Here is a 21,107-nt window from a genome sequence, read left to right on the forward strand (position 1 = left end):
GGAACAGGAAACTGTAGCTTCACATTTGTATCACCAGAAGTATATGAATGAAATTTTCCGTTTCATCAGGGAATGATAGGAATTTGATTGGATTGTGCATTTGAACTTTTTGAAATTATAAGTCGTTATAAACGATTTTTTTTTCTTTTTGGAAATTTTCTGTCCACTAATAATATTTTTGACAATGAGGATTCTTGAATTTCAGATTTTATTTGTACTTTTACGGGATAACAATGGCTTACGTTAAAGCATGAGACCCACCAGGGTATGGCACTGAGATCGCAGCTGCATAGGGGGCATCCCCGAGAGGATCTGGCAGAATGATTTATGACAAGAAATGTAAATCAAGAAATATTGCCCAAGCCTTCTTTTATTTTGCCCTAAAGCTATGCGTCGGTAGTAGTAGTGTCTTTTTTTTTTGGATAAGTGTTCAAAAATTTGTTTGAGTTCCCTGGAACAGCTTCATTATCATGAAGGGTTCCACGAGACGTTTTGCATTGGAAACACCTGACCTAGAGACTGCGCAAGCATGTTAGTGACGAAAACAGTGTGCAAGTATGTGAAAAACCAAAATAATAACCTGATGGTCGAGGGACGAAAAGAGTGACCTAGAGGGTGAAAGCATGTAAGCGACTTTGAGAGTGAAAGTCGGACATGCACACAGAAGCATGTTTATGAACTAAGCGAGCTACAGTCCAGCTTGGCTAATTTGGACGAACGAGTTGTCAATGAAACTAGACTAGAATGAGTGAAGTGTGACAAAATTTCTATAGCCCACAAGCATCTAAAACCCATGAATCCACCTCCGGATAAGGTCTCGAGCAAGTCTGAATCGGACGGGGGGGGGGCATCATGTGACCCTTGTTAATTGATAAAATTTCCACATCCAAAAGGAGGCATTATCATACCGGCACCTACTATTATCATAGGCAACTGCTGTTGTTATAGGTACCTATTATTTATCACAGCACTTGACTCTATTATCGTAAAGTTCATTCTGTGCACTAGAAAGCCCCCTATGGGCCATGCCTGGCGAGCCCATGCGCTAGGACGGTCCTGGGGTAGTTTATTAAAGAATCGGGCAATATCTTCCTTCTTCAATTCATAAACAAAGTGAATGAAGCAAGACTCGATGTCCGACAATTAATATATACGCTGAGTTGAAAAGCACCATTTAAAAATGTGCACATATTAGAAGCGGTTCCGTTGAAAAACAATTCTCATTAATTTTGTTATTTTGTTGTGGCGCCTTCTGGTATAAACACGTGTAAGATAAAATGAGTGCACATGCGTTCTTATTTCGAAACCGTACTTCAACGTTTTCACTCGTATACTGAGTAAGTAAATAGTAAACAAATACTGTTACATTGGAATGCCTGCTGCCATCTACGCAATATAAAAAGTACATGCTTGTATACAAGCCTGCTTAAGGACCTGGCTGAGTTGGTGAAATATTTTGATTTTGGTGGTGTTTAGGGATCGACAAAGCGGAACCCGTCCGGGTCGATCTAAAATTTAATTTAAAATCATGTTTCTACCAAATAAAAATTAAAACTTACCCCTCTCGCATTATGTAAAAAATGATACACTGGGCAAGAATTAAACAACACTTAGTCGAAAAACAAAACCATTCTATTCTTTTCTTTTCTTAAATCAGAGTGACAGAAGACGTTCTACCCTTCTTTTCTCCTCAGTTACATGATGTGTACTGCTGAAATATACTCACACAAAAAAAGGAAAAAGAAATAATAATAATAATACAGCTCGTACATATGGTACCTCTGCCTCCCTCTGTTGGGAAGCAGTGGGAGTCGCAACATCCTCCCACCATTGGAATTGCAGTGCGCCTAAACAAAATTCCAATTATACAAAATATTGTTCCGAAATAAACATTACTGTACATAGAATCAAAAAATAGCTATATATATACACATGCAACTACAAAAGTTGAAAAATACATATGCTCTGCATAATAACCCATAATAAAAGTTAAATTTTCAAAATTTGAGTACATCAAACATGTATAAAAATGCATGACATTCATAAAATAAATACATATTATGTAGTGCGACACATATTGTTGATTTTGTTTGAACACACGACTGTTGAGTGTCACAATATAAGTCTGTCCGGTATTTTCAGCTCTCGGCCGAATCTAGACCTTCTCTGTTCGCTGCATTTAATTACCGGATCTTGTGAGTCACTCAATTCTAACGGGTAAAGTCTTTGTACAGGTCGAACTAGAGTTCCAGATCTCGTTTGGAGTCTTACCACGCGCGTGCTACCGTCTCTGCTGGGAAGAACTTCTGTTATTCTGGCCATGGGCCACAACACTCTTTTCTTGTCTTCCAGTCCCACCAAGACCACATCGCCGACTTGGAAGTTTCTTCCTTGTTCACTTGACCGTTGAATCAGCTGACCCAAGTACTCCTTTCGGAAACGGCTTCTCAATTCACCTCGGAGCTTCTGACGGTACTTGAGCCTAGCGTTGGAGCTCTTATGATCAATCACGTCAAGATCCGGAACTCCTGATGTTGGGATTTCTTGGAGAAAGGATGCTGGAGAAAGCGCCACCAGGTCGTCAGAATTCTCTGATACGAATGTGAGAGGTCTGCGGTTCACTGTAGCCTCAACGTCACAAATAATCGTATAGAGTTCTTCAAAATGCAGAGATGATCGGCCTAGGACCCGCACTAAGAGTTCTTTGACTGATCTTATCAGTCTCTCCCACCATCCTCCCCACCAGGCTGCAGTAGGAGGGATGAATTTCCACTTGATTGGAGACAAATGCTCATCGTTGGTAACTTTAATCCAGTCAATTAGTTTTAGCGCATTGCTAGTTCCCACAAAATTAGTTCCATTGTCGGAGTACACAATGGATGGTCTGCCTCTTCTGGCCGCGAATCTGCGGAAACTTTGTATAAATGCTTCGGTGCTTAAAGAGGACACTAACTCCAAGTGTATGGCTCTATAGATAGCACAGGTGAACAGTACGATCCAAGCTTTGGTTTTAGATTTCAAATAGAGAGGTCCACACAAATCTATGCCTACTATTTCGAAGACATTGGCCTCCCTCACTCTGTCGAACGGAAGCTGTATCGGTACACTTGTCCCTGCTTTGGCCTTGTGTCGTTTGCAAGGTACACATTTGGAAATCACTCGTCTAATTGCCCGTTTTGAAGATATAATCCAGTACTTTTCTCTTAGTATTGACGCTAGGATTTGAATCCCTGCATGGTTATTATTGACATGGCATTGCCAAATCAAAGAGTCCACAAGATAGTGTTTCGTAGGAAGGAGCAGCGGGTAAAGAAACGGAAATTCATCGTCTCTCTCAATAATTTTGGTTTTAATTCTCAATAGTTCATTCTCGTCTTCAACAACGGTCAGACCCTTGAAGCGATTTTCCTTGACAGGAAATGATTCTCGTTGCACAGACAACCAGAGGAGATTTTCTGCGTTCTCCTTCTCATACGCATCCACTAGATTTCCTTTCGGGATGACTTTTTTTTGTGCTCTCAAGATGAATCTTCTCACCCAGCAAAAGATGCGCACAATGCGAGAGAAGTTAGAGAATTTTTTATACCAACTAATATTTTCATTATTATCATTAACGCTTAAATTTACAGAGAAAGATTTCTTTCTTTCTACAGTTACTAGACGCTCATCTGTATGCACTTCTAGACTAGGCCAGGTATCTCGATTTTCTTTCAACCATAACGGTCCTTCCCACCATCTGCTCTCTATCAGGTGGGCTACATTACAACCGCGAGAAGGAAGATCTGCTGGATTCAAATGACCTGGGATATAGAGCCATTGGTTCGGATTTGACAATTTTCCTATTTCTCGCACTCGGTTGCCCACAAATGTGCCCCACTGGTCATTACGTTTGATCCATGCAAGGCAGGTGGCAGAATCAGTCCAAAAGTACGAGCTAATTGAGGAAACATTTAAGGAATTTACTATGAAATTATTTAATCTTGCTCCTATGACGCATGCAAGAAGTTCAAGTCTGGGTATCGTAATTTTCTTTAGTGGAGCTAGCCTACACCGTGCACCTACCAACTGCACAGATACCTTATTCTGATTTTCGCATCTCAGGAAAATAGCCGTAGCATACCCCGCTTGACTGGCATCACAAAACACCAGTTCTCATGATCTCCATATCCTACTCTTCGTTGAAATTTCAGCTCGGCCAATAACCCCAGTTGTTTATACCAGCGGACAAAATTATCTCTTATATCATCAGGTAAGGGAGCATCCCAATCCGTTTTTAATACCCATGCTTGCTGAATGAGCAATTTAGCTTGTAACATCACTGGGCATACAAAACCAATCGGGTCAAATACGCTTTGCGTAATAGATAACATTTCTCTTTTCGTTGGATTCTGAATTTCTGGGTCTAATTTGACGGGAATGGTAAGACTATCGTCTGTTCTATTCCATAGATATCCTAATATATTGACTGAGGCACTGAAATCTGTGTGTTGGACGTCCGGGATCTCATGCTCCATAATGTCCACTTCCTCAGAAGGGCCAAACTCCCACATTCTCAACTTCATTTTCGCTTCCGCTAACATCTCAGTGGATATTGTTATGAATTCTTTCAATTCTTCGGTATTGTCAACGGAAGTAATGCAGTTATCTACATAAAATGATTTTGTAAGCTTCTTAGCAAGATACTTCCTGTCTTCAGGTGCCTGAGATAAATGGTGTAATATTACCGCACCCAACAAAAACGGACTACTTGTTACTCCAAATACAACTCGATTATGCCTGAACACTTGTATTTTGTTCTCTGCATCCCACCATAAAAATCTCAAAAAATCTCGGTCTTCCTGATTCAGTTCAATTTGTAAAAATGCGCGTCGAATGTCGGATATCACCCCTATCGCCTTTTCCCGAAATCTCAAAATTATGGAAGGGATTTGCTCGATGAGATTTGGTCCTTTTACCAGGCAATCATTGAGTGATGGATTCCTACCGCTTTTACAAGAAGCATCAAATACAGGTCGGATTTTAGTGGTCAAACTATCTGGTTTTATGACAGGATGATGGGGCAAATAGTGGCATTTTCGATCTAACTCATTGTCGGGTACCTTTTCTATTACTCCTTCCTGTTCCCATTCATTAAATACTCTTCCATAATCATCATAAGTAGAGGTTCTTTTCAGCTTGTGAGTAACGCTATACAACCTTTTCTCGGCTATGTGTCGATTGGAAGGAATACCTTGACGTCCGTCCAACCATGGTAATCCTACACAGTATCTACCATCTTGTTTCCTATCCAGTGATCCACAAAATTGTTCTTGAGCGTGCTCTTCCTCCTCTGCTTTAGTCATATGACTCCTGTTTTCGCCAATGCCAATTGTTTCCAAGCTCCATAATTCTGGAAATTTTAACTCCCTTATTGATAGATTTGTCACTGTCATAGTGCTAGCGGAGCGGTCAATTGGACATTTGTTATCATTCTTCTCCCCACATACTGTCCATCCCCACTTTGTTTCGATGGCGGTTAGACCACTTTGCAACTGTTTCACTCGTCCGGTCAAAATCTTACCATATATGTCTGCGCCTATCAGTACCTCAACTTCTGGGCAATTAGTTCCTACATCGGTTAACCATATTTTATTAATTTTGAGCTCTTCTAGTAGCTTACTGTCAAGGGCTAACCGTGGGATGCTTCCGCAAATCACTTCCTGACTCAAAAATTCGAATTCTAACTGTGTTTTTTTATATCTATCAGTTGCCCCCAGAGTTGCGCGAAATTTCTTATGGGGCTTAGCACTGATTGTTGAACCCCCGAATAAGGTATGCGATATAGTTTCCACTGTGACGCATTCGAGGTCCAATTCTTCAGCTGTGGACCGTTTAATATACGACTTTTGCGATCCACAATCTAAAAGCACACGGACTTGCTTTGAGAACTTCCCCGTAACCTTAAGCTCTAATGTCATTAATGCCACAGATGAAGTACATTCCTCCTGAACAGATGTGCTTTGCACAGTGCTTGAATCTGAAGAAAGGGTTTTATTATCCTCTATCGTACGTTTATCTTTTGCCTTTTTCAAAGGTGTTTCGGGACATAGTAACGTGAGATGATTCTTATTACAAATATGACAACGGACGAGGGTACGGCAAAATTTTGCAATGTGATTTCTTTTAATGCATTTCATGCAGCATTTTTTTTTCTTTAATTTTTTCTAATTTTGCATTCAGTGAAAGAGACATAGCCTCAAAACAATCTTTACTCTCATGTGAGGGACTATCACAAAAAATACAGTTTAACTTAACGTTCCCAGCATGTAGGTTTATTGCTGTGGGTAGGGGAGAATCTCCCTTTTTCTGTTTTTCTCGGGGTCGTTGATCCCTTCCTCCCTCGAATCCCTTTCTTGCCAACAACACCCTTTCCTCATTTTCTACTTCATGGTGCAGAAAAGACACGAGTCTCGTTAACCTTGAACTTGGTTGTCGTTGAGGGGGAAATTCTTCCTTGGGGATGGAGTGCACATCTGTGGAATTTTCTAAAGCGGGGGAGGAAGAATACGAATAGCGTTGCCAGGCCCTTAGAATTTCTTCTGACAAGCAACTTTCTACTAAGGGATATAGCCAAGCTCCATTGCTTTCGAAATCAACACCCATAGATTCTAAAGCTCGTAACTGAGCTTCTATGCTATCTACCAATTTTCCCAAGGGCAGCTTATTTTTGTTGTGGCCTGAATTATCAATTATCAATTTTAATAATTCTCTTACATAGACCTCAATCAATAATTCGGTTTTACCAAACCTCTGTTTTAAAGCATTAATTGCCTTTTCATAATTTTCCGTTGTGACAGGATATGCATTGATAAATTCTTTGGCTTTGGTTCCAGATTGCATAGCCTGGCACAAATAATGAAATTTATCAATTTCGCTCAGTTCATCATTATCATGAATTTGTTTGAATTGAGCCCAAAACGGTAAATAATTGATTAACTCGCCATCAAACTTCTGAAGCTCAATTTCTGGCAATTTATACTGAGTACGTCTATTCGAACTAATGACAGATTCTGCCTTACTGCCCTGTTCTGGACTGGCATTTTGTAATGCCTCATTTACCAAACGTTTGATGGTAATAAACACATCTCTATACTCTTCCGTGGTATCATATTCTTTTGAGACATCGTCATCACTAACATCTTTCAAGTCTAGAAGTGCATCTAGAACCGAACCGTCTAGATTTTCTAGTTTTTCTTTTAACTCTTCAAGCTTGGTAAATTTATCTAGAATTTCACTCTGATTCACTGGTTCATTACCTAATTCCTCTTTAAGAGAGTTTACCGTTTTTGTGAATGAACTTCTAATTGGCTTTCGTTGTCTAACTAACTTTTCCATGATGGAAATTCTTCAAATAAAATACCTTCGATTAAAATCTAAACTTATTTCACTTGGAAAATCCAAAAATTGTTTTTCAACTAAATCTAAAATTATTTCATTTAAAAACTCTTAAAATCAAAAATTCTTTATCCTGGCTGGCTCGCCACTTGTTTAGGGATCGACAAAGCGGAACCCGTCCGGGTCGATCTAAAATTTAATTTAAAATCATGTTTCTACCAAATAAAAATTAAAACTTACCCCTCTCGCATTATGTAAAAAATGATACACTGGGCAAGAATTAAACAACACTTAGTCGAAAAACAAAACCATTCTATTCTTTTCTTTTCTTAAATCAGAGTGACAGAAGACGTTCTACCCTTCTTTTCTCCTCAGTTACATGATGTGTACTGCTGAAATATACTCACACAAAAAAAGGAAAAAGAAATAATAATAATAATACAGCTCGTACATATGGTACCTCTGCCTCCCTCTGTTGGGAAGCAGTGGGAGTCGCAACAGGTGGTACGAAAAAAAATTAATAATTGCGGTTGTATACGGGGGAAATTTTTTTTCCAGATTGGGGGGGGGGGCGGCGCATCCTCTATTTCCCCTGCACAGACCCATTGCTTTTTTCCTCACAGAACTTCGATATTTATGACGAAATAACATGCTACCTTATACAATGTAGGAATTTTTCTCTGCTCAGCAGAAAATTCTGTGTACAGGTAAGCATTCTCAGTCATTCTCAGGCTCTAAACGTCCATACTTTGCCAACTTATTCACAATGAAAAAATGATGCAATGATAGATGATTGGTATTTATGGTACCGATATTGGTACGTATCGGTCATCTCGACCGATAACAACCGATTATGTGTAGTATAACCGATTTATCATATTCACCATACAACACCATACAACACATTCCACAACTTCATTTCTAAGTATAAAAATTCCAAACATGAATCAAATGTCCGAATATGGCCGGTTTACCAAAATATTTCTTTCTATATTTTTGCCCGCTCCAAAAAAAGTTAGACCATCCCTGCATAAGACGTTAAGAGCTCTATTTATAAATCTTGAATTTGATATTTTTACATATATATTTCAACTGACTCTATCACCGAGTGCTAGAGTTACTTTTCTTTGTTCTTACGTTCATCTTCTTCTTCTGAAAATCCTGAGATCACACTTCATATCATTTGGTCCTCTGCCAAACATTTAAGATAACAGTCTCATTCCTCATTTCTTAGATAGCAAGAGTATAACAACAAGGAGAAGGGAAAAACAAAACACACAGAAAAAGTGAAAACAAAGGAACAGCGGCATAGTTATTTTTCAGCTATAAATAATATCCTAAATGAAAAATAAGAAAAGTGGAGTGGAAAAGGAGATTTTCGCAAGAGATTGACAGACATATTATGGATTTGGACAAGATCCAGATATTGGCTCGAGTGCGTGCTTGTCTTTTTCTTCATGCCTTCCTGTTTATAAGAGAGTTAATTTCATGACTTTATCTGGAATCCTCGATTTCATTCCCTGGAACATACAAGATGACTCAAGCAAGGAAACCATATAAAGTAACTACAGAAGGAATCATTTGTGATCCATAACAGTGTCCTTCAACCGATGGTTCGAGGACTGACGCCGATCCGTGATATTTCGGGCATTTCATTAACCACTTTTTTAATTTTGAATACATTAAATCGTCTTTATATTACATTTTATTTCTGTATAAACTGCCACCAGATCTGCGAATTAAGATAGGTGAGATGATTCTATTTAGTCAGTTGAAAAACACAGACACAAAACATTTAGGGGGCTAAGCAAGCTTGTGAGCCCACAAAAACATTAATTAATGCATGTTTGTCGGTACAGATAATAACGAAAGAAAGATATTTACATATATATAATACTTAGGAGTAAGTGGCAACAAGAATGGAGTTGATAAACAAAAAAATAGGCATTTAGCGGTGTATGCAAGATATAATATATAAGATTACATTTCAATATCAAGTAGATAATTTAAATCTTCTTGAGAGTTAACAACCAAGATTTTAATTTTTCTTTTAAAAAATGTACATGAAGATTGTTCACTTATTGACTGAGGAAGTAAATTGTTTTGAGAGCTAAATAAGGGGAAAAAAATTTATAACGAGTTTTATTTGGATTTGGTACCTGTATAGTATGATGTGTAAATTGTATTCCAGATTTATGCAATCTCAGAGAGAAATGGCTACTTGTTTTATAAAACATTTTTAAACTTTTATAAACATATAAATGTTGTAGAGGAAGTATATTTAAATGATTGAGAAGAAGAAAATGTATGCGTGAGTTAATTTTCACTCAGAATGATGTGGATGTAGGGCTTCTGTGTGACGAAAATGAAAGATTGATGAAGTATGTGGCTCCCCCTCCCCAACATGTAATGCCATAATTCAATCTAGATTCCACTAACGTAAAATTACGTATCTACTTATTTTTTGCCGTTCCTCGAAATAATTCACTCATTTTTTTTTTGTTTTCACAGGTAGTTTGACAGAAAGAATATAGAAGGGAATTTCGATCCGTGTACAAGATGAATGGATGGCCTTGAACCATGTACCTGAAGTATTTGATGGCAAAGTGGACTGCATACAGCTCTCGGTCATAGGCGTTGCAATTATTCTGTGTAGAAGATAACTTATTGGAGTAGAAACCAAGTAGCTGTGAAAAGACCCTGACACACGGTTGTTGCAAAGTTGCATCCATAGCAATAACAGAAGCATCCACCACAAAAGCCAAAGATGCTCCTACCACTGGAAACGCTAAAGCTGTTGCATCTGCAAAATCTCGCTTAGACTTCAGTAATGCGTCATCGGCTTCTTTGGTCCAAGCGATCTTCCTCTTATGGTTTCTCTTTTCACTCTCGAGAAATTTATGCAGGAATGCCCCACGTATCTACTGCTTTTGGAACGAAGCGACGGTAAAAATTGAGGAGAACCAAAAATAGTCGGAGCTCTTTGATTGTGTGTGGCTTTGGGTATTCTGCGATGACCGATACCTTCTCTGGAAGAGGTGCAACGGCGGTAGCAGAGATCATGTGACCCAAAAATCGAACAGATGGTTGTCCCAGAACACATTTGGCAGAGTTGAGGCTAACTCCGAATTCTCAAAAACGTTTAAACACTTAACACAAATCCTCCTAGTTATCAGCGTTTGTGGATGTCACGAGAACATTGTCGAAATATGGTGCACAAAAGGTGAAACCCTGCAACATCCTATGTATAAATCTTCAGAATTTTGCAGCAGCATTTGACAGTCCAAAGGGCATCAGAGAAATTCGAACAGCCCGAATAGCGTTGTTACGGCTGTTTTCGGAATATCCTCTTGTCTCACAGGCATTTGATGAAAAGCTTTTGCGAAATACGTGTTTCCCTCTCTAGCACCTGGAGACAGTCCTGGATGTGCGAAACGGGATATCTGTCTGGGATAGTAGCAGCATTCAGTCTTCTGTAGTCATCGCAGGGTCTCCAATCTCCGTTGCACTTGGGTATCATGTGCAGCGGGCTTGCCAGTAACTGTAAGATGGTCTGAAAACTTCTTGGGCAACCAAATAATTGAATTCCTCACAGTTTGTCCGGTGGTGGCCTACGAGATTTTGGCGCAGCTGGTGGGCCTTAGTCTCAATACAGTGTTGAACTCAATGTTAGTCATACTTAACCGCCCAAAATGTTGCTACAGGTCAGGAAATCTCGGCGAGAATTCTACGGAATTCACTATTGTACCGGATGCATTTCACTGCTGTACATCCACACCAGCAATCTTGCAACTTGTACGAAGCTGAGTGTGTGTGGATCGTTAATTGACGACGGCGAATATCTATTAGCAATCCGAAATGTCGGGGAAAGTCGGATCCAATGATGGAACATAAATCGGCAGCAAAGATGAACGACCAATGAAATGCATGGTCGAAAATTCACATAAAATAGTCCCAGAAAATTCACATATCTACACGAAGTACATATTAATCGAAAAACAAAGATGGCTCCACTTCACGCAAGAGGCTACGACACAGCGCACTTTTTCGATATCCCCGTACTCGATTTAAAACAAGAAGTTACGAACGAGTCTCAGAAAATAACTTTTTATGTTTCCTGGACGTTGAAAGGCAATGTCATCAAGACAATTTTTTTTTCTCTCTCATTTTAGTGTTACTTTTACCCTTCTTTTCCTCCTGGCCGTTTATTTTTCTATAGGTTGACGTCAAAAGACCACGATTCCCCCTGAACCTATTACAGTTTCTACTTTACTGAAACCGCTAATAAATTGAAGTCGTATACACTCTGAAAATAACTACCCATTTTCTCTATGGAAGTAAGAAGAAGAAAAGTCTCAGCAAGGTTTCTTAATTCTTTCCAATTTGTCTTGATTGTTGACCAATTAGTGTTCTTTAAATAGGGCTTTTTAGATCGTTGCGGGAAGGATAGAATTACTTCGTTATGTTGCGCAGAGTTTATATGCGTTATATCTCGTAAAAGTTATGTACTGTATAACTAATTCTTAGTTGGCTAATTAGAAAAACGAAACGGTACCACAAATGTGACAGTTTTCTGGTGTGAAGTGGCGTCAATTCCACCTGGTTCTACTAGGTCAATATACATTATTACGTATTTCGTCAGGTGCCAGTCAGCGTTCTTGACGGAAAGATTATGGGGAAAGTAAGATATTTTTCACAAGTTAATGCCATTAAGATTTGGATGCAGATTTAAGAACACATGTTCACATAAAGTTCTATTTTTAACTCTTTCGTTTACTAGCTAATTGGCAAGAAATCGCCGCTGTGGTGGTCGAGTGGTTGTAGTGACGGACTCGCGATGCGAGGATCCGGGTTCGTACCCCACAGTGGTGGTCGGCTGAAGTTGGTTTTCTGTGGTTCCCAACTTCAAGGTGCAAATGCGAGCCGATCTCCCCGTTAAAAAGTCTCGCCAAAGAGAGCAACAGTCCTACAACGATAAATCATTCAATCATAACACTTCACTCATAGTTAGAAAAACTGGTGGCAGATGGCAGCACTACACATAACAAGCATTACAGAGAAACAAAAAACTTCACGTCAGGTTTCACTACACGTACACGCACATTCTCGCATGTACCGATTCGTTGGGGGTTCCGCGAGGGGGTGTGTGTGGGTGGGGTGCATGTGTGGTGTAGCAGTAGTAGGTAGGGCCTCCAAAAAATGGCTCGGGGATCCATGATGTTCTGAAGTCAGCCACCTCGTTGGGCAGTTTGCCTGTTGTGGCGTTGTATTTGTATTTGTAAATTCGGATGCTCTCTATTTGACGTATCGGCGATAAATATAGTAAACCTTACCCTAACCTGACCGCACGTTAGAAAAAGGGAAGAAAAAAACTCAAATAAAAGAGTAAGATAATATAAAAGATAAGGTGATAAGAATGTAAGTATAAAGTAGATTTATTTCACCATCTCTCTCACACACATACACGCGCACGCACACCCTACCTGTTTATCGGTGATTATGCATAATACCCAAGTGTTGCGTCGTTGGTAAACCATCATAAATCGTACTACATGACAAAATACCCATGATAATTCATACATTTATTGTACCATTATATCGGGGTGCGAGCGTAAAATTTGTTATCATTATATCGGGGTCCGACTATATTCATCACACATACTAGACTGATTTGGAATTTTCTTTCATAGAATTTTTACCAATCACGCCATTCACAACCATAGACAAAGGCGATAAATTTCAATTAGATATTGATCTAATTTACCAACGACACTTGACTATTATGCATATTCGTCGGTAAAAGCGATAAATTTATCAAACTTACCAACGCGATTGGTAAGTATGCATAATAACCGTTGATTGTGTGTAATAACCGATTTATCAAATTTTCCGCAGCAAATATATTTTTAAGTGCATTTTTCCGTATATATACGCCGATCTCACTGCAACGTCTTTTTTCCTTACTTATGCATCGACGCATAAGTGAGAAATCACTGTTCATAATACCAAATGTACAGATTCTCTCTTAGTTGTAACTACAACATTTACATATGAAGACACGATATCATCATCTATGAGTAGTGGAATGTCATTTAATGGTTTAAATTCGGGAACATGGTTTTACGGAATCACATTCGACTTCCGGGTACTGCCAAATGTACATGAAGTGTTCGAAATATTCCGGTGATTCGTGATGCTACATGATAGAGTCTCCTGTTCATTCAATCGCAGGTTCCAACATATACGATACGCATACGCTTTTAAAATCGAATCAGCTCCTAATGAATGACAGATTCTCTAATACTCTTGGAATTTCTATTAAAATTCAGTCCAATCTTCCCGATGTTGACCATGATTTATGAAAATGGAATGGGTTCCACAGATATTGTAATGGGACTCGCTAATAATGAGCGCGAGATTCGCATGGAGTAGATTTTGCTCGCTCGCGAACATGTTTACGACTTTCATATCTTGTCCGGTATCAAACAACGTTTAGCTTATGAGTTCCTGAAAAGGAAATGGGATTTTCATTTCAGAATTTCAGAATGGTTGGCATTTTATGCAATATATAGATTATGTGCGTAACGCTCAAATACCGAAATATACAAGTAACGTTGAGATCCTTTACACAAATACGTATTGGTTTCATTAAGACTCTCGTGGACAGATGGCATCTAAACAAATAGGAATTTAAAAACTAAAGCAACAAAAGGCTTGAAGTCGGACGAGGAGAGCTGCAATTGGAAATTTCCATACTGAAGTGTCGTCCAACTATAAATAGTACGTACATAATAATATTCAGCTTAAATCCACAAAATCCAAGTTGAGGTATTTCTATTTTCCACCCGTTGATAGAGAAGACATATACTTTCAATTTCAAAAGTGTTTTAAGTGAGATAAATACTCAAAACATGTAGAGAATTTGGTGTAATTATTAGACAGCAGCAATCATTTTACATAGACGGCTATAGAAGAGTGTATACTGGAAATAACAGGTGTTGAGCGGTTCGTTTCAATCGAAGGTTAACTTAAATATGTACATATATATATATATATATATATTTGATGTAGGAAAAGATATCTGTTATGTATTATATGTTTTATGTAACACATTGGAGTCTAATATAGCACATGGAAGTAATATACAGAATTAGATGTAACTTGCCTGCACATATTGTTGTAGAGTATGTATGGTTCAGTGTAGACAGATAGTTGGCTTTTTTATCAGCCTAAGGGGTCATTAAAGTATTACGTCAGCATCGAGGGGGGGGGTGTTTCGGATTTGCTGACTTTTAATGACAAGAGGGGAGGGGTTTTGAAGGTTGCTTACGTCATCAACCACCCCTTTTTGAAGATATGAAATATTCTAAGCTGCTGACGAAATTTTGCTGACAGGGAAAGGGGGGTCAGTGTTTTTCTGACTTTTACTGACAAGGGGGGGGGGGAGGAGATAAAAAATGGCTGAAAATCTGCTTACGTAATACTTGAATGGCCCCTAAGATATCGAGGAAACAGATATTTTCTGGATATTATGCCGAGGTGGACTCGGAAAGAAAACTCATCTGGTCTCTGCCAGGACTCTAATCCTCTTGCAAACCGGGCAAGCATGCTGTCATGCTTGCAAGAGGGCATAGGTTCGAGTCCCGGCAGAGCCCATGTGACTTTTCTTTCCGAGTTCACCTCGGCATAATATCCAGAAAAAAAAAATCGGTTTTCTTGATAACTCGGTATGCTGCCAGAAGATTTGTATATAATTCACCAGTACGACTCATGGAATGCTTAAAAGGTTGAAACCTATCCCTCTGGGTCGGGGGATGGGGTGTTCATGGTTTGTTGTTTGTTAATTTTTGTCTATTTAGTTTGTCCCAAAAAAAAAAATACTCATACAGTATAACCCCTCTTAACTGTCACCCCCTCATTTAGGGCCAAATAAAAATTTCCCGGCAAAAATCCAATTTAAAGAATGTGCTTCGAATTCTCGTTTAACGGTCACCCTCACATATGGTCACGGACAGCATTTTCCATCATTCGTTCTATTGGGCTAAAACCCCGTGCGGACACCAAGAATCGCAGTTTTGGTTAAAGGTATGCTCACTAGATGGCAGCAAAAGTTAAAGTAAATACAATGAAAAACGTAAAATTGAAGTTCATGCTCTAACAAATTAATTTAATGCATTGATTAAATACCGTAAATATAACGACGGAAAGTCATTGAATTAGTCTTGCAGTTGAAATACATTCGGAAGTAGTTAGAATACTTAGCAAAACCCTCCAAACATCGATTGATCCTTTAATTCCAAAAGATGTTATTCATGCAAACATTGTTTTATATTTTCTTTTGTAATTTTAATTACGTAACTATGCAATAATTATGTATTTTCATGAATTTAAATATCTCTCATACTGTCAGAATTTCATTCATGTTCAAATAAAGCATCATTTCAGTTATTGTTCATACTGTAAATACAATTTAAACAGAAACCCCCCCCCCCACCTCTGATACGGTGGTCAGCCATCTTTTAAGGACAGTTATTTTGTCACACGAGTCTCTGCAAAAGAGGGGTTTTTACTGTATTATGACACATTTATATCATAACAACACTAAAGACAGCGTTATGGCGTGATCTGTAGGTGCCAAGTAACCAGTGGTATGGCCTCCCAATACGTAGAAGCGAGCTCTTAAGAAAGAAAGCCCGTATAGACCACATAAACAATTCATTACCATATTATTAGTTTATTAAGATAACTCATTTAACCAGTTGAAACATATACACAAAACCCCTCGGGGCTAACCAGGTTGTGAGCTCCACAGAAACAAATAATTAATACATTTATTTCGTTAAAAATAATAACTAGAAGGAAACACTACACGTATATATAACACAAAGAAATTAAAGGCAATAGGGATGGAGTTGATAGGTGAAAAAAAATTGGCATTTATATAGGAGGCGCATGTAACGTGAAATAGGATTACATTACAATGTGATATAGATAATTTGAATCTTTAGTAAACAACCATGATTTTAAATTCACAAAAAAAGATGTATATACACAGGGCCGCAACTAGATGCTTGGTAACCCGGGGCAAGCGCGCATTTCGACCCCCCTCCTTGTAATATTGAAGAAGAGGTTTCAGAATGAAATTTGCACCCCCCTCGGGTCTAGCGGACGGAGCACGAGACCCGCCTGCCCACCTCCCTAGTGGTGGCGATGTATATACACATGATGATTATTCAATTATTAAATGAGGAAGTTAGTTGAATATTTTGGGAGATAAATAAATGAAAAAAAAATTGAAATTCGTTTTATTTGGCCTTGTCACCTGCATAGTAATATGTTAAAATTTATACCTCGGTGGTTAATATTGCGGAACATAACTTTGCACATTTATGTAAGTTTTAATGTAGATAATATAGGTGTGTGTTTAGGTGCCGCCATCTATATATCTACAGATGAAACTGGCATTGAATAAATATTTTAATGAGTGCGATTTAATTATCTATACGATTTGATTGACCATTCGTAGCGATTTAAAACTGGAAATTGAAATTCTTTGAATAGAGAAATCTGATAGAAAAAGTATATAATAATATAGACATGCAGTTTTACATGCAAAAAATTACACCAAGTGGCGATAACCCAGAATCATGCCTTTTCTTTTCGGACTTCGTCCCGGGATTTCCAGTCATTTCGCGAACTCGATGGACAAACCACGAAAATCGGGCATTGGCGAAGACAATTCACAACGAAATCGGTCAAATCGTGAAATGAATAATTTCAGGCTTTATCAGTAATATATATACAGGGTGATAAAACAGTTTCTTTGCTTGTTTGAAGGGCCGTGCGAAAGGTAGATGAATTATGGATTGATGCGATATCCAGGGAATCGGTGTTTATTTTTCAGTATGCGCTTGAGTCATCTGTCATTCCGCAGTTTCGGTTATGGTTACAAAATTTTGAAAAATCTAATGGCAACGCACAAAGGTTTTATTGCAGAATCTTCAAAAAAAAAACTTCGATGTTTTGAAACATTTTCTATTGCGAATATTGAATATTTTTTTTATTTTCGCCAAGGACAATCGAATTCTTATTTACAGTATTTTGTAATCGTTCCCTGTACTTGACAGGGAAAAAAATCACTACACACATATCCACCTAGATCCTAAAGGAGAGAGTAAATGGGATATAGCGGAGATCGTTACGTCCACCATCCGAACAATGTGTATCGAAGTGAAAAGAGAAACGGCCTTATGGACCTCATTCACTTCACCAGATGAAGAGTAAAAGGAAAAATGAACAAGGAAAAAATATCTCCTGTAAAAAAAATAGGAAAACAGAATACCATACGTTTTTTACCCTCCCTTCACACGATATCCTTTGATTTTATACTGTACTCTAAGGTAGGATACTCTGTAAAAGAAAAAGGAAAGTATGGCAGTGGATAAATGGACGTAATGTCAATGCCATTTCTCAAGTCAGATCTTTACTCGTCCGAAAGTGTTCCGCAAGCAGTGCTTTACCATATCGTGCTTGAACGCCTTCTGTTATCTTCGATGCTATCTTGGAATTTTCCTGTTAATCGCGTAATCCCTGGCGTTTTCCGAGATTGCATATGTAGAGTTAGTAACACGATCTACTTGTGATGGGATAATTCGAGATTGTTAGTTGTACGTAGGATGTGTGTAATGTAAAGGAGAAAAAAAAAAGTCATTTTTTTCTTCATTTCGTGGCTAGTTGTTTTCAGCTGATCACATTCACGATCCTGAGCCGGAAAAAATTTTACAAAGGAATCTGTGGAATGTACGGTACATTATAAGAAGTGTCGTAATTCATAATACGTATTGACAGTTCCCTTCTAACTCCTTACAATTTATGAATTAAAACAGAAGTAGGGAATTTCTGTTTTACAACAATTGATTAAAATAATGCGCGATTCACAAAATTTGGAAACTTGTTACGTGGGAAAGAAAATGGAGTTGTCCTGTTTGACCAAGTGGGACATATGGTCGTATTACTTACAACTGGGATATTTTCCGCACAGTTATCAATCCGCTATTGCTATCCGAAACCCCCGGTCCAGATGCGACCGCATTAAGGGGCGTGCTCTGTGTAAGTTATTATAGCGTCATCTCTACCGGAGGGCTGCTGAAAATTTTTCGAGTAATTCTCGTATATGTTGATGCCACTTTTACCGCAAATTATACCCACATCTTTACACTGCTGATCAAATAAGGGGGAGCACCCGTCGATATAATCTACTTATTCAAACAGTGCACGCATCGATACGGTATCTAGTTATTCCGGTATTTCTCTACTAATGTTCCACCTCGAGAGATCAATCCGAATCGAATTATGTATAAATATTGATGAGACGTGGTTTAAATTATGAATTTCCTCACAATGCGGCATCGACTTCGCAGCATTAGCGGAGGAACCATCCAGAAATTGACATTCTAGTAATGTATCAGCGATTCGAAATGTATCCGCCAGTATAGTACCTTATATTTTTTTCCGGAAGAGTTAACGTCATGTCATTTCTATTTTTTTTCCTCAGTGACAGAGGAAGGAATAAGGCCCATGACCATGATCTAGGTCACGTCCCGTTTTCATTTCTTCTTTAGCCATTTTTTATACCTCCTTTCCATTTTTTTTCCCCTTGGCTCATGGATCTATCTCTCTCTCAGAGACCTAAATTGTCATACTGCTCAAAATTCCTCACAGAATATATATATATATATATATATATATAGAGAGAGAGAGAGTGCTCCTATTCTTGTCACGAGATGACATATGAAGCTGTACGATATGCCTGTCCAATAATATTCCCGGATATCATTCATATTAGTTTATTTATACGATTTTTCCCCCTCTTGCTCTACGTATTGAAGGAGACTGTGCGTAGGAGAGAACGGAGTTGGGATAGAGAGGATTGTGTACCTTAGGCAGTCGGTGAACCATAATATGACAAATTATTTCTTAATATTTCTTTAAAAATACTTTATTTCGTTTTATATTCAGTAACAGAGTATTTGAGGGTCTAATTCTCGTTAGGAATGCTTATACATAAATGTATTCAATCATAAAACACAATGTAAAAGCTTCTAGTGATATAGTCAGGTAAATTCTCTATTTGAGCTCTAATATATAAATTGATAAATGGTCTACTATATGTACGAATTTAAAAGTGACTATCTTTTTTCGATACTGATAAAACATCCTATGAAATGAAAGAATCTGTATATAATTGAAAACGTCTGGGATAGACTAACTTCTAAATTTCTCAAGATAGTCTTATTATTAACTTCCTATATATTTAGCATAAATATTAAACAGGACCTGACTGAAAGGACAATAGGTTTCTAACATTGAAATATATATATATATATATATATATATATATATATACACGTCAGATTTAGTGAAGAATGGAAGCCATAGATAGAAATCAGTTTTTGACTTGTAATGAATATTATATGGAAAAATATTGCGATATTTCTTGTTTTAAATATTTACAGAAAAAAATTGGATACTAATATTTCGTGTATGGAAAGAATAGAGAGTGAAAAAATGAAAAATAAAAGATTTGGAATAGAAACGTGGCAACCAGAGAAGAGTGAGAACAAAAGAAAAACTATAAAATGCTATAAAACAGCATTAAATTCTCGAGTTCGAGAAATACTAATCAATAGGAAAAAAATTAGTACTTTACTAAACAACCATGATGAAAGGGGGCGGAGGACAAAGGAAGAAGAGAAATAGGGGAAAAAAATAAAGTTCGAAGAAAAATAAGGGAGAAAATAGCCAAAAAAGTTGAAATAAATATTCAAGATAGAGCACAAATAAAACGGATAATAAAGCATGGAAGAAAAAAATAAATTAAGAAAAAAAGAATAGTGAAACAGGAGAAATGAATTATGGGGGAGATATGCGATGTGTGTAGATATGGAGATGAACTAATTGAAGAGAAAGGAAGAGAGAGAGAAAGAGTTGAAGTGTGAAATAACAAAAGAGTGGTTACTCATCTGAGAACACAGGCAAAGAGAAATGAAGAGAGAGTAGAGACAGAGGGAAATGAAAAGAATACTGAGTGGAATAGAAAAAGAGAAAAAAGATAGAAAAAAACCGGGTGAGGGACAAAGAGAGTAAAAGAAAAAATGCAGAGAAAGAGGGTAAGAAGGAAGATAGAAAGAGCAATAGAGATAGAAATAAAGTTAGATGAAAACGGGAGGGAAAGTTTGGGAGAAATATGAAGAGTGTAGAGAAAGGTAGACTTGTAAAAAGAAAGATAAAGAGGGAGGAAGAGAGAGAGAAAAATTAGGCGAGAGAGAAACAGTAAGGAGAGGAAGAGTAGAAACAGTAAGGCGAGGAAGAGTAGAAACAGTAAGGAGAGGAAGAGCAGGAACAGGATTGAAAGCCAACGAAGGAAAGAAAAAAAGAGAGGAAAGTCAATGAAGGAAAGATAAAAAAAGAGAGGAAAGTCAATGAAGGAAAGAAAAAAAAGAGAGGAAAGTCAATGAAGGAAAGAAAAAAAGAGAGGAAAGTCTATGAAGGAAAGATAAAAAAGAGAGGAAAGTCAATGAAGGAAAGAAAAAAAGAGAGGAAAGTCAATGAAGGAAAGATAAAAAAGAGAGGAAAGCCAGTGAAGGAAAGAAAAAAGAGAGGAAAGTCAATGAAGGAAAGAAAAAAGAGAGGAAAGCCAGTGAAGGAAAGAAAAAAGAGAGGAAAGTCAATGA

The 21,107-nt window shown here is 37.9% G+C and overlaps 1 protein-coding gene across 1 annotated transcript; it reads right to left on the reverse strand.

Annotated features, from left to right (window-relative positions):
* Positions 1 to 2,112: 2,112 nt before the first annotated feature.
* Positions 2,113 to 7,374, reverse strand: LOC149071751 (uncharacterized). The gene is made up of 4 exons (XM_089248004.1): positions 6,981 to 7,374; positions 6,591 to 6,716; positions 4,219 to 6,016; positions 2,113 to 3,934 (listed from the first exon to the last, which is right to left on the reverse strand). The coding sequence occupies exons 1-4, from the start codon at positions 7,372 to 7,374 to the stop codon at positions 2,113 to 2,115; spliced, it is 4,140 nt and encodes a 1,379-aa protein (XP_089104130.1).
* Positions 7,375 to 21,107: the final 13,733 nt, after the last annotated feature.

This window comes from Pholcus phalangioides, unplaced genomic scaffold, assembly GCF_987345545.1.
Source record: "Pholcus phalangioides strain wild (caught in Gottingen) unplaced genomic scaffold, Ppha-v1.0 ptg000018l_1, whole genome shotgun sequence".
In the NCBI taxonomy this organism is placed as follows: domain Eukaryota; kingdom Metazoa; phylum Arthropoda; class Arachnida; order Araneae; family Pholcidae; genus Pholcus; species Pholcus phalangioides.

Bases quoted from the DNA above. Each gene is read 5' to 3' on its own strand.
- LOC149071751 (XM_089248004.1), bottom strand. From the start codon at position 7,374: ATGGAAAAGTTAGTTAGACAACGAAAGCCAATTAGAAGTTCATTCACA. The intron at 6,717-6,980 runs GCGAGTTAATCA...TTGATAATTCAG, and splicing joins TGAGCTTCAGAAGTTTGATG to GCCACAACAAAAATAAGCTG. The intron at 6,017-6,590 runs GTTGCTTGTCAG...CCCTTTCTTCAG, and splicing joins GCTATATCCCTTAGTAGAAA to ATTCAAGCACTGTGCAAAGC.